The 17,573-nt window shown below is 45.6% G+C and overlaps 1 protein-coding gene across 4 annotated transcripts in view; it reads left to right on the forward strand.

Annotated features, from left to right (window-relative positions):
* The first annotated feature begins 2,011 nt into the window (after positions 1-2,011).
* KIF3A (kinesin family member 3A) overlaps positions 2,012-17,573 on the forward strand; it is a 34,405-nt gene continuing 18,843 nt past the window's right edge. For all 4 annotated transcript variants that reach the window (XM_029050308.1, XM_029050309.1, XM_029050310.1 and 1 more), the window contains exons 1-8: positions 2,012-2,112; positions 4,725-5,007; positions 7,381-7,525; positions 7,714-7,798; positions 10,431-10,536; positions 13,644-13,783; positions 14,045-14,242; positions 17,082-17,256. In XM_029050308.1, coding sequence (XP_028906141.1) covers positions 2,107-2,112; positions 4,725-5,007; positions 7,381-7,525; positions 7,714-7,798; positions 10,431-10,536; positions 13,644-13,783; positions 14,045-14,242; positions 17,082-17,256 — 1,138 coding nt within the window. In that variant the 5' untranslated portion in view covers positions 2,012-2,106. The remainder of the gene's footprint in view (positions 2,113-4,724; positions 5,008-7,380; positions 7,526-7,713; positions 7,799-10,430; positions 10,537-13,643; positions 13,784-14,044; positions 14,243-17,081; positions 17,257-17,573) is intronic.

Below are 17,573 nucleotides of genomic sequence, written 5' to 3' on the forward strand. Positions count from 1 at the left end.
CTTATTTCTCATTCCTATGTAAAGTGCAAAAGTCATCCAACGACTCATCAAGCGCTTCGTCCAGCACTCTGCCCACAGTAAGTGCTCAATAGAGCCCTACTGAGAGCTCACCTCCTCCGAGAGGCCTTCCCAGACTGAGCTACCCCTTTTCCCTCTGCTCCCTCTCTGCTTCCCCTCCTCCCTCTACTCCTCCCCCCTCCCCCCTTCACCTCCCCTCAGCTAAGCCCCCTTTCCCTCTGCTCCTCCCTCTCCCCTCAGCACTGTGCTCATTTGTATATATTTTATTACCCTATTTATTTTGCTAATGAGGTTTACATCCCCTTGATTCTATTTATCATGATTATGTTGTCTTGTTTTTGTCCGTCTGTCTCCCCCGATTAGACTGTGAGCCCATCATTGGGCAGGGATTGTCTCTTCCAACCGCTTAGCAAAGGGCTCTGCACATAGTAAGCGCTCAATCAATACTATTTAATGAATGAATGAATGAATGAAATGCAAGGCTGGAGCCCATCGTTGGGCCGGGATGGTCTTGCTCTGTGGCCGAATTGTCCCTTCCAAGTGCTTAGTACAGGGCTCTGCACATAGTCAGCACTCAATAAATACTATTGAATGGATGGATGGATGGAAGGATGGATGGATGGATGGATGGATGGATGGATGGATGGATGGATGGATGGATGAATGAATGAATGAATGAATGAAATGCAAGGCTGGAGCCCATCGTTGGGCAGAGATGGTCTCTGTTGCCGAATTGTCCCATCCAAGTGCTTAGTACAGGGCTCTGCACATAGTCAGCACTTAATAAATACTATTGAATGAATGAATGGGCAGGGATGGTCTCTCTCTACTGTCGAATTGTCCCTTCCAAGCGCTTAGTACAGGGCTCTGCACATAGTCAGCGCTCAATAAATACTATCGAATAAATACTATTGAATGAATGAAGGAGCAGGGATGGTCTCTCTCTGTTGCCGAATTGTCCCTTCCAAGCATTTGATAAAGGGCTCTGCACATAATCAGCGCCCAATCAATACTATTGAATGAATGAATAAATGAATGAGCAGGGATGGTCTCTCTCTGTTGCCAAGCGCTTAATAATAATAATGTTGGTATTTGTTAAGCGCTTACTATGTGCCGAGCACTGTTCTAAGCGCTGGGGTAGACATAGGGGAATCAGGTTGTCCCACATGGGGCTCACAGTCTTAATCCCCATTTTACAGATGAGGGAACTGAGGCACAGAGAAGTTAAGTGACTTGCCCACAGTCACACAGCCGACAAGTGGCAGAGCTGGGATTCGAACTCATGAGCCCTGACTCCAAAGCCCATGCTCTTTCCACTGAGCCACGCTGCTTAATACAGGGCTCTGCACATAATCAGCGCTCAATCAATACTATTGAATGAATGGATGAATGGATGAATGAATGAGCAGGGATGGTCTCTCTCTGTTGTCGAATTGTCCCTTCCAAGCGCTTAGTGCAGGCCTCTGCACATAGGCCAGCACCCAATCAATACACTTGAATGAATGAATGAATAAAGACGACTGAATGAATGGCTGCCTATGAGAGGCCCTAATGTGTGTGTGGGGGGGAGGGTGTCTGGACACAACGCTTCCCTCAGCCTCGCACAAGGGCCTAGCGCAGGGCTGGGCTGGGCCGCAGGTGCACAGGCCGCGTGTGCGGGGAGGGGGGGGAAACAGGGGAGGAGCGCGCAGGCGCAGTGTGGCGTCGGGGCGAGGGGGCGTCTGCGCAGGCGCGCCGGGCTGGCCGTTCCCCCGAGGCCGGGAGGGCGGGGGAGGAGCGCGCAGGCGCAGTGGGGCGTGGGGCGAGGGGGCGTGTGCGCAGGCGCGGCGGGCTGGCCGCTCCCCCGAGGCCGGGAGGGCGGGGGAGGAGGGCGCAGGCGCAGTGGGGCGTGGGGCGAAGGGGCGTGTGCGCAGGCGCGGCGGGCTGGCCGCTCCCCCGAGGCCGGGCCGGAGGGAGGCCGGGCGGGCGGGCGGCGGCAGCAGCAGCAGGAGCGGGTCGGCGGGCGGCGGGGCCGGGCCGGTCCCTCCCGCGCTTCGGGCTGACGGACGGGCCGGGGCAGCGCCCACCCCGCGCGGGGAGCGCCCCAAGATGCCGGTAAGGCCACCGACCTCCATCCTCCCCCCCCCCCAGGGGCGGGGCCCGCCGCCGTTGCCATGGAGGCGCCGGGTTCTCGGCCTCCTCCCGGGGCTGCGGCGGGAGGAGCCGCCCCTCTCTCCCCCCCCCCCCCCCCCCCGGGAGCCATGGAGGCGCGGAGACCCCCGGGGGGGAGGCGGGGGAGGAAGGGGCAGGACTGGAGAGGTGCTGGACCCGCCCAGGCCCCGCGCTTCGGAGATACCACACCCCACATGTCAGATCCCAGCCCCCGGGCTCCACATCCCAGGCCCCGAGCTCCAGATCCTACATCCCAGGCTCCACATCCCAGGCCCCGAGCTCCAGATCCTACATCCCAGGTTCCACATCCCAGGCCCCGAGCCCCAGATCCTACATCCCAGGCTCCAGATCCTACATCCCAGGTTCCACAGCCCAGGCCCCGAGCCCCAGATCTTACATCCCAGGCTCCAGATCCTACATCCCAGGTTCCACAGCCCAGGCCCCGAGCCCCAGATCTTACATCCCAGGCTCCAGATCCTACATCCCAGGCTCCACATCCCAGGCCCCGAGCTCCAGATCCTACATCCCAGGCTCCACATCCCAGCCCCCAGGCTCCAGATCCTACAACCCAGACTCCAGATCCCAGCCCTCGGGCTCCAGATCCTACATCCCGGGCTCCAGATCCTACATCCCGGGCTCCAGATCCTACATCCCAGATTCCAGATCCTACATCCCAGACTCCAGATCCCAGCCCCCAGGCTCCAGATCCTACATCCCAGGCTCCAGATCCTAGATCCCGTGCTCCAGATCCCATGCTCCACATCCCAGGCTCCAGGTCCTAGATTCCCAGGCTCCAGATCCCAGGCCCCAGGCTCCAGATCCTACACCCCAGGCTTCAGATCCCAGCCCCCAAGCTCCAGAACTCAGATGTCAGATCCCAGCCTCCAAATCCTAAGTCCCAGATCTTAGGCTACAGGCCCCAGACCTCAGATCCCAGACCCCAGATCTCTAGATCCCAGATTTCAGGCCCCACATCCCAGGCTCCAGATCCCAGGCCCCAGATGCAGTGCTTAGAACAGTGCTCCAGGGCTTAGAACAGTGCTTGACACATAGTAAGCCCTCAATAAATGCCATAATTATTATTATTACTGTCTCAGATCCCAGATCCCAGACTCCAAAGTCCAGATCCCAGGCCCCATGTCCCAGACCCAAGGCACTAGTCTTCATGTCCCAGGCCCCAATCCCGGTTGTTTTTTGTGGTCTGGCCCGGTTCCAGTTAATGGCACCCCCAGGGACGGTGTGGCCGAAATCCCTGAGGTGGAATGATTGATGTGGGCCAGGAGGGCCCGAGCAAGGGCAGGCCTCGTTTAGGTAATCATTTCTAGCTTCCAGTTGGGCGTCTTAGCCCAGGCCCCTGGAATCTGGGTCTTTCCCAAACTTGGCAGCCCCATAATAGCCTCTGAGCATCACTTTAGAGATCAGGCTGGGGTCATGCCACCCTCCAACCCCTGGAGGCCCCCAAAATTGGCGTGCCTTTTTGCAATTCAGTTGCAGTGTCCGATCAAAGATTTATTTTCTAGCCCTTCTCTACTGCTTTTGGCATAGCCTGCTGAAAAGCCTGCAAGGCTGGCAGTAAAGAGTCCTAGGGTTCTACTCCTGAGATCTCATTTTGGCCCCGGCCCAATTTACTGTGTCACCAGAGGGACACTGCTGTCTGCTTTTGCCCTTGAGGGTCTCTCAAGATGATCTGAACAATCGAATCGACCCGGGAATTTACCTTCTTCTCATCTTTCCACATCTGAGTGGTTAGCTTTATTCGATGGTGTCTATTCGTTATTTTCCTGACTTAGCTCTTTTAAGAGCCTGATGAACCATTGACATTTCAGGTGTGATTTCTCATCCTATCTTTTAGGGTTTCTCAGTGGACTACTTTAAAAACAGTGAGTGGGCTTCAAGGCAGTCTCATGACTAGTGATAGTAAGGAACTGTACTTTTTATTAGCTGCCATTCAACGTGATTCATCAAACCGTGTGTGTCACGTGCAACGGTATATTCTTGTGATGAAGGCTAATTCGATAATAGATAATTTTCTGTAGGAAATATTTCTTACCTTCCTGTACTCAAATTGAAAGAAATTGAGGACTTATTTCTGTCAACAGTTTCTCTTTGAACTCTGTCATATTTCAGAGGGCAACCGGATTACGTATCCTATTTCATAAGCATTTTACTCTGCATTTCATTAGCTAGAAACCGTGATGCTTGGGAAAATAAATGGAGCTAAGAAGTTGAAATTCCCAAGTTCGGAAATACAAAACAGCCATTGTAGTTTGGAATTTTCAGTATTAACTGTACTTAATTGTGTTTTCCTCTTGTTAGGAAAGTAACACAGATAATCTCTGTCATTAGTTTGCAGAAAGTTAGGAAATCTTTATTTTTCTGATAAGCAGCACTTTTTAAATTTTAAGTTGCCGGTAATATTTATTTAGTTTGCATAACGGTTGAGGTCTTCGAGCAGGACTTCTTAATGATAATCGAAAGCAATCGCTAGGAAAAATAATTCACTTATACAGGATTATGAAAGTGAATGTTTTGTGGGGGTTTTTTTGTTTTTCTAGGTCAACAAATCTGAAAAACCAGAAAAACCTGAAAGCTGTGACAACGTGAAAGTTGTGGTTCGATGCCGTCCGTTTAATGAGCGGGAGAAGGCTATGTGTTACAAACTCTCCGTTAGCGTGGATGAGATGAGGGGAACAATTACAGTGAATAAAACAGATTCTGCCAATGAACCTCCAAAGACATTTACGTTTGACACTGTTTTTGGCCCAGAGAGTAAACAGCTCGATGTCTATAACTTGACTGCAAGGCCTATTATTGACTCTGTTCTGGAAGGCTATAATGGTAAATACTCTCCTTATTCAGTTGAATGCTCGAATGCTTTTAATGTCTACTTTGTCTTTTTAAAACGTAAATGTCATTTTCACTAGTACTTGGACTGTATCAGATTTCTTCTGCCCTTTTCTCTGTTTCTCTGGTCTAATTCTTATCCTTTTTCCAGTCGTCGTTAACAGTAATCTACAGCCATTCTTTATAAAATGCATGATTATGTTAATTTTGCCGTTTTAGCCATTATATAAAAAATTACCCTGGCCTAAAAGGAGCCTGTTGAAGAGGAAGCGTTGGGAAATTATCAAATCCAGTTCATAAAATGAAAAACAACACACCAAATTGCCTGGACAAGATCATAAGGGTAGAGGAGGCCTGTTGGAGCTTCACAGGAGCACCTCTAGGCCCAGGATTTTCAGTTTTGTGCATTTTCTCCCAGATGTTCTGTCTAATCATGTTACAAACAGTTACAGAGATGTGATTCTGCCCGCCAATCAGTCAGTGGTATTTGAGTACTTTTAGAAAAAAAAAAGATATTTGTAAACTGTTGACTGTGTGAGCAGGAAATGTGTGTGTTATAATGTATTGTACTCTCCCAAGCGCTCAGTACAGTGCTCTGTACACACTAAGAGTTCAATAAATACAATAGTGACTCATTGACAGTTCTAGGCTCTGGGATAGATTGAAGTTAATCAGGCCAGATTCAGTCCCTGTCATGTGGGGCTTACAGTCAAGAAGGGGGAAGAACAGGTATTGAATCCTCATTTTGCAGTTGAGGAAACTGAGGCACTGAGAAGTAACTTGCCCAAGGTCACATAGTGGGCAAGTGGTGGAGCCGGGTTTAGAACCCAAGTTCTTAGGCTCCCAAACCCGTGCTTTATCCACTCGGTCACACTTTTTCCTACTGTGATCAGAGCACGGTATTAACCATATATCATTATCTCATGTTTCTTTTCCCTCTAAGGAGCATTCAAAATAATTTGAAATGAGAGTTTTTCTGCATTTTTTAAGCATGCAAATAGGTAGCAAAATAAAGTAAAAAAATTCTTAGTTATGATTTTTCTTGAAATGATGGTTTACTTAATTGGAAATTAGTCCAATTCCAGACCTTGTGGAATCTTTTGAGATGGAAATCAACCTTGTGTTCTTTGGGCTACTAAATCTTCCCATTTCCTGCAAAGCCCATTTTTTCTCTTTAAGCATCTTGTGGTTCTCTGTTTGCTGTGTAGATTACACCTTTGTGATATTGGCACTTGAAACAGGGTAGGATGGGAGAAATCAAAATTCTAGTCAACTGTAAATCATATGGTTTTTTTTTCCTTCCCATCCATGTATGGAAAGTCGTTTACACTGTTTCAATCACTTTCTGAAATGGGGGTCAAAAATATTGATATTGAAGGTATGCCGAAAAGCACGTGGTAAGTTAGTGTTTAGCCCTACTGGGTTTAGAGCACAGTACTAAGCTCTTGGAAGAGTACATTAGAGCTAGTAGTCATGATCCCTACCCTCAAGGATCTTACAATTTGGCAGGGGAGACAGACGCTAAAATAATCTATGAAAGGTACATGGATATTTAGGTGAGTGAATGGTTAAGTAATGGGATATATATATTAAGTAATAGGATATATACAGAAATGCTATTGAACTGTGGCGTGGTTGGCATGGTGGCCAATAAAGGTTTGGCCAAACTTGCATTCGGATATTTACCAAGTCTAATTTGTGACCAACAACATTTCTATGTTGGACTGATGATCCTAGATTACTATTGATCAAGGTTCTCTTTTGATCTCATCACAGTTTAGTGAGGAAGTCAAGGAACGTGGAGAAAGTTATTAATGCAGTTATTGCTCCTGTAACGCCAATTTTGCCTTCTTGGTGAATCCTGTGTTAAAGAAGCTCACATTTTAGTACTCACCCTGGGTCTGACACCACAAGCATGCGCACATCTCTTTCTGCCCACAGTGCCTTGTGTTCTATCCAATCAGATGGATGTGGTCGAATGAACTTCCCCCGATTTTGCCATCACATTCCATCTGAAGTGCGGAGTGAAAGCACTCTAAATAACTATCAGAATGTTTACAACTGGGGTAGTACAGGTTATCCTGGCCTTCATCATCCCACAGCGTGAGAATTGTCACTTAACAGTTGGAAAATGATTACTCCTTACTACATCATTGCAGTTTCTTTGCTTTATGCAATGTTGAGTAGTCGAGTTTTGAACAGTCAAGAAGAAATTCCGTTTTGCCGGTTACGAAACCTGGGAAGTATCTCAAAGACACACATACTAGAACTGACTTGCCTCTCTGGTTAGAAATCTCCCCATGTGGGCCAACTATTCTTCTTTAGTACAGTCCTGCAGAATAAATACTTTTTTTTTTTCCATTTTAGGAACTATTTTTGCATATGGACAGACTGGAACAGGCAAAACCTTTACAATGGAAGGTGTGCGAGCTGTGCCTGAACTTAGAGGAATCATCCCAAATTCATTTGCCCATATTTTTGGGCATATTGCAAAAGCAGAGGGGGACACAAGGTAAATATGACTTCTTCCGCCAAATATTAGCTGGATGATTTCCAAGCATGTTCCCTGCTGATGACCCGTTTTGGAGCTGCTCCAAAAATCCTTAATTCCCCTTCCTCGTGCAGCATGCTTTTAACAGTGAAAGGTGGACTGTTGAGTTCAAGAGTCTAACGTCCTTTTCAAAAATGTTTTACTTTTAGATTTCTGGTGCGAGTATCCTATTTGGAAATTTATAACGAAGAAGTGCGTGACCTGCTAGGAAAAGACCAGACCCAGAGATTAGAGGTGAGAGCGTTTACAAAATATAGCAATTTCAGTCAGCTCAAAGTGACTTTGAGAAATTATTTATGTATATTAATATCTCTCTCCCCCTCTAGACTGTGAGCTCATCATGGGCAGGGAATGTGTCTGTTGTTGTACTCTCCCAAGCGGTTAGTACAGTGCTTTGCACACAGTAAGCACTCAAATATGATTGAATGAAATATGACTGAATGAAAGTCATGTGGCCCAGGCTTCTGGCTGGTTAACTAGTTCAACCAGAACAGATGGTGGTTCATCCTTTCCTTAAAGAGCTCCAAGTGTGAGACTCCCACAACCTATCTCTAGGCGATTCTGGCTCTTTAATCACTTTGACAGTTGTAAAGTTCTTTCCTCCTCTCTTCTCCTCGAGCATGGTGACAATGGTAATAATGATAATTATGGTATTTGTTAAGCGCTTACTATGTATGAGGCACCCTACTGAGGACTGGGGATGATATAGACAAACTGGGTTGGACAGAGTCCCCGTCCCATATGGGGCTCACAGTCTCAGTCCGCATTTTCCAGATGAGATAACTGAGGCCCAGAGAAATGAGGTGACTTGCCCAAGGTCACCCAGCAGACAAGCGGCAGGGCCGGGTTTAGAATCCATGACCTTCTGACTCCCAGACCCGTGTGCCTGGTATTTTAATAAGGGCCAAGTGCAGAATTGAGAAGTATTGCTTCTTATTTCTTGTGTCTTGATCTCCTGTTATTACATCCCAGTTCCACTTTGGCTTTTGCAGTAATGGCCTGACTTTGCCAAGTCATAGCTTGCAAATTGATATCTTCTATCCTCTGGGCTAGTCTGTGGCAATATCTTCTCTAGAATTTTATCTCCTCCTGCAAACCATTAGAAGTGACTTCTGAAAGGCTCCATTTGGAAGGAACACCACCTTTCCATCTGGTACCAGGAAATGCCAGGCAGAGCCATTTGTCACCTTAAGGATTTCAATTGTTGAATCATAACTGTCGAATCTGAAGCACAGTGCTCGCCATCTCCTGGATTCAAAAATTGAATTGATTTTTGATTGACTTTATTTGGAGGGATGGCTCTTGGAGATTCCTCAATAGTTCTGCCTTTTAATCTCTCACTCTCCTTGCAAGCCAGTGCGTTAAACTCTGGAGATGGGCGGGTGGACTTCCAGGATGGCCCCCCAGGAGCATCTCAATCAGTGGTGCTTATTGGGTGCTTACTCGGTGCAGAGCACTGTCGTAAGCACTCTACCTAGAGTGATGCCCTTCCCCTCCCTCTCCAGTCCTTCCCCTTTCCAGCTTCTGGGTGGTTGCTGTTGTAGTTCTCTCTGGAAGGAGGTAAAATATAGCCAGGGAACTACTCCAGTGTGTCTCTAACTTTCCCCGAGCTCCACCCATTGCTTCCTGGGGAGGGGCTGGAGCTCTACGAGGTCATTCCTTGTGGGTGACAGTGGCCACCATCCTCATAGCTCATAGCTTCACCCCCAAGGCTCCTCGGGCAGCTGGATTTAGCTTACTCTGCCTCTCGGAGCCGAAAAGGGAGCGACGAAGGAGCAACATGGTGGTGATGAGGGAAGCCGCCAGCGGCTAGCTCCAGTGCCCGCTGAGGACCAGAGGGATGGTGGTGGAGGAGGAAGAGATGCTCCTCCTTCCCCTTCCTCCTGTCCTCCATTCCCTCCCACTTTTCTCCCCACCATGCCCACCTCTTCCTCTCCTTGTCTCCTCAAAACGCCATCCCCAGGTTTGCCCCACACTCAAAATGAAAAGTTGGTGTCCCTGGCTGGGGTCCGGATCCGTGAGTGGCTGTCTAGGAAGCTAAATATGTGCTTTTTCTCTCTAATGTCAAGGGTCCTGTAAAAAGCATCTTTCACAGTCTTGCTCTTCTTGGTTCTGATCATTGAAAACCATGGTGATTATGGTTTTTGTAAAGTGTGTACTGTCAGTCATAATTATTGAGCATTTATTGTGTGCAGAGCATTGTATTAAATGCTTCGGAGAGTTCAGTATAACAATATAATGACACATTCCCTGCTCAAGACGAGCATACATTCTAGGGGGATTACAATCTACAGTCCAGAGCAGAGTCAAGCACTGTTCTAAATGCTGGGGTAGATGCAAGATAAACAAGTCGGACACAATCTCTGTCCCATATGGGCGTCACAGTGTAAATAGGAGGGAGAACAGGTATCGGATTCCTATTTTCCAATAGAGGAAACTGAACCAGGATTAGAACCTATGCCCTGAGACTCCTAGACCCATGCTCTTTCCACTAGGCCATGCTGCTTCCCATATGCCCCAAGTCCCATTTCCATGATTATTTTCCCTTTGATAATATACAAGGAGGTACCACAGTAAAATTTGATACTTTGTAAAAATCTAGAAAATGTCATTCCTGGATGAGACCAGTGGCCATCCAGGCTAGCGCTTTGCCTCACGGGCCAACACAAGATGCTCTGCTCGGTGGAGCAATGTGGTAATTGCCCTCCTTGATATGCAAGCTAAAGGTGGAGCATTTACCACCATTTACTTTCCCTCCCAGGTCTCAGTTCTCGGTCTCTCTGTTCCTTGAACCTATTGATATTTTTGCCTTCGACAACTTCCTGTAGGATGGTGTCCATATTTGATTTTCTGTTTGTGTAATTAGGTTAAAGAAAGACCTGATGTGGGAGTTTACATCAAAGATCTGTCAGCTTATGTTGTGAACAATGCAGATGATATGGATAGAATTATGACGTTGGGCCACAAAAATCGTAAGTAGTGCCTTAATTGGTGTCTGTTTCCAGGTGGGACAAGATAAAACGGCTTTATTGGGTTCATGTAGAAATGTGTTCTGTTTTTTGTTTTTATGGTATTTAAGTGCTTGCACTGAAATCAGGTTGGACACAGTCCCTGTCCCACTTAGGGCTCACAGTCTAAATTGGAGGGAGGAAGATTTAATTCCTCTTTTACAGATGAGGTAACTGAGGCACAGAGAAGTTATGTGACTTGCCTGTGGTCGCCCAGCAGACCAGTGGCAGGGTTGGGATTTGAACCCAGCCCCTCTGACTTCAAAGTCTGTGCTCTTTCCACTAGACCACACTGCTTCTCTTTAATAAACCATTGAAGCAGGGAGCTTATGTTTAAACTACCAGAAACCAGTTAGAGCAAGACTTGACAGTTTGGTCGTTTTGAATTTTAGGGTGCATCTGTATTGCAAATGTAATGCACGAAAGACGGATGAGTTTTTCCATTATGTGGCCTTTAGCTAAGCGGGGTAAAATTGAATAGGGCCTCCTTCCCTTGGACCACACGGTTCATTAACGTTGGGTTAGACCTTGAGTGAAATGGCAGCATAATACGATACGATAAAGTACGCTGACCTTTACCCATCCCAAGACTCCTTTGCTCGCTGGCATTTTCCAACAAATTTGGAAAAAGGATGAGATATCTCTTCAGGGCTTCCAGGTTTTATTCTAAAACAACGTTAACTTCCTAAGAGATTGCCTGCAAAGTTTAATCTCCTTGATGTGACATATAGAAGGTTTGGGGTGGGGGCTGAGGTGGCGGGGTGGGCAGAGAGCAGATGGAAAGTTGGGAGTAAAAATTAAATGACAAATGTGGTATTTGTAAAGCGCTTACTATGAGTCAAACACTGTTCTAAGCGCTGGGAAAGATAACGAGGTAATTAGGTCAGGCACAGTCCCTGTCTCGCACAGGCTCATGGTCTAATCAGGAAGGAGGACAGGTCTTAAATCCCCACTTTACAGATGAAGTAACGGAGGCCCCGAGAAGCGAAGCGACTTGCCTGAAGTCACACAGCGGGCATGTGCGGAGCCAGGATTAGAAGCAAAGTCCTGATTCCCAGGGCCGTGCTCTTTCCACTAGGCCATGCTGCTCCTCAAGGAAGCGTGTGCAAAGTTCAAAAGAAATCCTTCAGAAAACACAGTATGAAATCCTTAATAGTAATAATGTTCAGTGGGTGTCTAAATTAGTGTTGTTCAGTTTCTCGGGTGGGCTAGACCCCTTTGCTTTAAAGCAGTCTTACTTCTAGGGCACCTGACCTCCTTTGAAGGGAAATTCATTTTTGAAGTTATTAAGAGCAGTGAAAATCAATTACCTGCAAACCCAGCATTTCTAATGGAAAATCCTTTTTAGTGGAAATGTATTCATCCTTACAAGGGAGGGTAAACAGGAAGTAATGCAGTAGTTTTAACATTGGGTTCTAGTAAGAATGCTAAAATTAAAAGTGCTTTAGTTTTATCTCTGCATCTGTTCGCATACCACTGAACCCCTTCATGAGCTGAGTGTAGCTTCTAGTTTTCAGCTGGTCAACTTGTTTTGCCCCTTTGGTTTTTGTTAAGTGCTTACTATGTGCCAGACACTATACTAATCGCTGGGGTAGATACAAACAAATAAAGTTGGACACAGTCAGTGTCCCATATGGGGCTCACTGTCTTAATCCCCATTTTAAAGATGAGATAATTGTGGCACAGAGAAGTTAGGTGAATTGGGCCAATTCATAAATATCTTCATTTTAATAGAGTTTTCATTTTTTTCCTTCCTTTCTGCTCATGTGCCCTTTTAAAAATTGATCTCATTTGCATTTCCCTTCTAACTTATTGAGCGTCTGGCAATGTTCTGGCATTATATATGCCCAATCCATATGCCTTTTGACTTCCGGTGCAGTAAGCTGCTAATTTTTATGATTTTAAAATGTAGCTTTATTTTCTTTTAATTTTCCTGAGACAGCATTGGATGATACTGGTAACTTTAGTTCCTTTGGGAAAAAAGAGCATCATCTTAATCCATTTTAAAATACAGCAGAATCGGAGATATCAGCAACGTTTCCTTAATTTGGATATCTTTCCAAATATGTCATCTGGATTGGAAACCGATACTTCATGGCAAGATATCCCCTCCCCTCTGCCAGAAGAAGAATTGCATCTTAAAATAAACAATTTTTAAAAAGGGGGAGAAGCAACACAAGCGGTGAACCATCAACCAACCTAAGGGGCCATCCGAAGTTGGGGGTGGTGGCAACCTCGGTGGAGGGGCCAGGAGAGGAAGCCAGTGACTTGGCCCAGTGGAAAATGGGGGGCCAGTAAGAGAGAGAAAGACAGGCGGCTTAAAGGGAGCCTTTTTTGCTTGCCTCTCCCTCCCCCTTTGTTCCCTCCCTGACAAATTAGGGAGTACTTTAGCCCTCCCAGTCCCACAGCACTTATGCACATATCTGTAATTTATTTATAGTAATGTCTTTCTCCCCCTCTTGACTGTAATCTCACTTTGGGCAGGGAATGTGTCCGTTCATTGTTAAATTGTACTTTCCCCAGTAAGCTCTCAATAAATAAGATTTACTGAGTGACTGACCTGCCTCTCCCCTCCTAAAACTTCCCCAGACCAACTTTCTCTCTTACCTTTTTGCTTCACTTTGGAGGGAACTGGCATGACAGAGATTTATTATTATTAATGTTAAGAAAAATAGTAATAATTTTGGTATTTAAGTGCTTATAATAGGCCAAACATTCTACTAAGTGCTAGAGTAGATACAAGATAATCAGGTCAGACAAAGTCCCACATGGGGCTTGCAGTCCTAGGGGAAGAAAGGGTATGCATGCCCTGAAGTTTTTGTTAGCCAACTTCAATCTTGGTGTTTTATTCTGGGAAAAATGAAACCCAGATTTTAATAATGGCTGAGTAACTGTAGTTTCATGGTTCCAAAAAAAAAGTTTGTCCCTTTTTAATTTTTTTTATTTTGATTTCTGGGTCTTCCCGTCTTGAATTCAATAAAATGAAGTTTTCTTAGTTACATCTCGGTTCTTTTTTTCCAACGACTGCTCTCCCACTGTCCATCGTTAATGGTTCCTGTCCTACGTTACAGGCTCCGTCGGCGCCACCAATATGAATGAACACAGCTCCCGTTCCCACGCCATCTTTACGATAACCATTGAATGCAGCGAGAAAGGAGTGGATGGCAATATGCACGTTCGAATGGGCAAACTGCACCTCGTTGATCTGGCGGTAAGTCGTAAGAAGCTAACTGAGGAAATGTTCTTTAGCTTGCAAATTGAATTGGTAATTTTTTCTCTCAGTGTGAAACCAAGGCTTACAAGTAAAAGCCATACCAGAAGTTCCTTGGTATGGCTTTATTTTCACCAATCTACATGATTGACTATGTATTTGTTCACCTGTTATTTTCCCGTGAATAATACGTCATAATTCAATGTCTTCCCTTGTGAAAATCTGTTGAATTTTATAATCTCTTCCTCTTTTCATCACTAGGGATCAGAAAGGCAGGCGAAGACTGGAGCTACAGGGCAGCGGCTAAAGGAAGCAACCAAAATTAACCTTTCCCTTTCCACCCTTGGCAATGTAATCTCCGCTTTGGTGGATGGGAAAAGTACCCACGTGCCCTATCGTAATTCAAAATTGACCCGTCTTCTTCAGGATTCCCTAGGAGGCAACTCAAAAACCATGATGGTAAGTACGTATTGATCAGCAGGCCCAACTCCTGACCCCAACACATTGCACAAAATTATGCAAATTATTGGCACACCAATATAAAGTACAGTGCTCTTGCATGCTGTAAGCGCTCATGAAATACCCTTGATTAAGGTTGTTCCACAGTCGTTTGATAAAATTCTACATCTCATTGGCCTCTTCAGGAGAATATTTCAACTCCGGGGGCGTAGATTATATTCAGTAAATTTAGTGGCTCTGAGAAATTCACCAAGATTGTGAGGTTACTGAAGAGTCATCTGGCTGTACAGTCCGCTAGACTGTAGTCTCCTTGAGAACAGGGATCATGTTTACCAACTGTTTTGTATTCTTCCAAGCCCTCAGTTCAGTGTCCTACACAAAGTGCTTAATAAATACTATTGCTTGACTGATAGGCTGATTTTATAAGAGCTAGGAGTCCCCTGCCTGATCATTCTCCATCATCAAGGAGGTAAAAGAGGGTCAACTAGTAATTCTAGTCCTGATGAATTTATTCGGTCCAGCCCTGCTGGAGGATGCAATAAGAGATCTTGTTGCTGGTGTTAGACTGTGCCACAGGTTACCACTTTCAATTTAGGCCACGAGCATCATTGAAAGTATTCATGCCCTCCTCACCCCGCCATAGTCATTCAAGGGTTGCTGTGTGCCTAGAAGTACACACTCAAGAAAACTTGTAAATGATTGTGAAATCTTGGAAGAGCCAGCCCGGTGCTAGGGCTCACATAATTCTGAAGAAAATAGAAATCCTTCTATTACCCCGGCAGCACACTCTGCAGAAATGCAACGATAGACAAAGAAGTGGAAATTAAATCAAGAAGCCTAACATATCTTTTGGGAGCTTGAAAGTGATGGCAAGATTGTTGGAGAGTGACGGTTTTAGACGTAACTCTGAAAAGTGCTGTCCAAACTCAGATAGGATTTTGAGACACCTATCTACCACAAATGCTACATTCCTCTCTTTGAGCACCTTCCTCAGTCAATCAGTGGTATTTGTTGAATACCTAGTGTATGTGCAACATTATACTAAATATTTGAGAGAGAAGAACCAACAATCTAAGGTGGGAGACCAGCAGACCTAATCTTTTGAGTTATTCAATCGTATATATTGAGCGCCGAGTGGCAAATAGTATCACTCTCAGGCTATAGTGATGAATCAAAAACAGTGAAGGCCTGGGACTGAAGTCCATCTCTTAACCCTGAAATGATGTTTAACTCAACTACACTGGATGGGTCATTTGAGGAAAGTGGATGGGGGTAGCATATACACTGTAGCAGCCTCCTCAATATCTCCAGCATTCGGGCTCTCCCCTCCCCAGGCCACACTTGATTGCTGGCCAGATCATTTTTCAAAGATATTCTGCTCATGCCTCCCTGCTGCTCAAAAACCTTAGTGGTTACCTGTTCCCCTCTGCATCAAGCAGAACTGATCCTTGGCTTTATGGTACATCCATCGTCTTTCTTTTCTATCCACCCTCTTCTCCCACTACACCCCAGCTCGTACTCTTCATTCCTCTCAAGTTAGACTACTCACTATGTCTCATTTTCCCCCCTCTCATTTCTGATCCCTTACCTTCTGCCTGGGACTCCCTCCCCACTTTGAGTCTGCCAGACCCCGGCTTTCTCTATCTTCAAACCCCTTCTGAAATCCCAGGTCTCCTTCAACTGATTTTTCTTCTCCCTATGTCCTTTCCTCCTAACTACCACCTCATCATTTGTGTATCACCACCTCTCCCCTGTGCACTCGCAGTCACCCAGAGCACTTCCATACTTCCTAACTTAATCTGTTATATAACCTGCTGCCCATTCACCTCTCCATTTTTCCAATCTCCTTTCTGCCAGTCGGTCATTATTTTGTCAGTCTTTCCCCCTACTAGATCATAAGCTCCTTGAGGGCGGGGATCATGTCATTTAACTCTATTGCGCTCGCTCAAGCACTTAGAGTGCTCGACCAACAGGTGCTCGTGAACTGAAATGGGGCAACCGAAATAAGGGCGACAGAGAGCAGTCTTCAAGCATGAGAAGCAGCATGCCGTTATGGATAGGGCACGGGCTTGTCACGAGTAGTCCTGGATCTGCCACTTGCCTGGTGTGTGACCTTGGACAAGTCACTTCACTTCTCTGTATCTCAGTTACCTCATCTGTAAAAGGGGGATTGAGACTGTGAGCCCCACTTGGGGCAGGGTTTCTGTCCAACCTGATTACCTTGTATCTACCCCAGTGCTTAGAACAGTGCTTGGCACATAGTAAGTGCTTAATAAATGCCATTATTATTAAGCATTGGAGCACAGTCTCAGGTAATTGGTGTCACAGCCGAGAGTTGTGAGGCAACGTATGGCAGACAGGCCAGGATGGCTTTCTTCAGTCGAGAAAAGATTGGTTGTCTTCTAGCAGGAAGCTGGAGAGGATCGTGAGGCAGAGACAGAAATGACAATGGTATTAAGAGCTAGCTGCAAACAGCCTTTGGGTCAGCGCAACAAGGAATCATCTCTGTGTGTTTGTGGTGTTTTCACATGTGCATTGGGCTTTTAAGCCACACTGTCTCTTCGAGATAAACCGCACCTCAAGTGGCAGCATCTTTGAATACAAAGGCAATAATATATATTTAGTTCATAAATCTGTTCCAGTAACTCTTGCTAAGTATGTTGCTTATCTTCCTGCTTTGAAGAAAGTAACTCAGAATGCAAAGTTCGGTTCAGTAGTTTGTGTCTCGTTGTTTCAAGTCTGTCATTGTCCCGTCAGGTTATCGCAGTACTCTTCACTATAGTTAACAAAGGGTGCCAAGCATGAAGTTTAACTGGCTTTTGTGTCTCTAATGTGACAGTGTGCAAATATCGGTCCAGCAGACTACAATTACGACGAGACCATCAGTACATTACGGTACGCTAACCGTGCTAAAAACATCAAGAACAAGGCTAGAATTAATGAGGATCCAAAGGACGCTTTGCTTCGCCAGTTTCAGAAAGAAATAGAAGAACTCAAAAAAAAGCTTGAAGAAGGTAATTGATTCCATTTTCCACAAATATTTGTAAGTACGTAGATTTTGGGCTCTGCCATTCTATTAAAACCATGTGTACAGTCATGCAGAGCAAAGGAAAACAATGGGCTGAATGCCAAACCAGATTGGAGGATGACATGGCATGGAACAGTTTTAAAGGAAGTTAAAGGAAAGAACTGACAGTTTTTTGGACTCTATTTACTCTAGTAATTCTGAGTAAAAGCGAATCAATGGCTCTTTATATAAGTATGCATTTTGTGGAACTAGAAAATCTTTGTATTTAAGCTTTAAAATAGATTCAAGAGTAGATGATCACTG

The sequence above is a fragment of the Ornithorhynchus anatinus genome, chromosome X1, assembly GCF_004115215.2.
Source record: "Ornithorhynchus anatinus isolate Pmale09 chromosome X1, mOrnAna1.pri.v4, whole genome shotgun sequence".
In the NCBI taxonomy this organism is placed as follows: Eukaryota; Metazoa; Chordata; class Mammalia; order Monotremata; family Ornithorhynchidae; genus Ornithorhynchus; species Ornithorhynchus anatinus.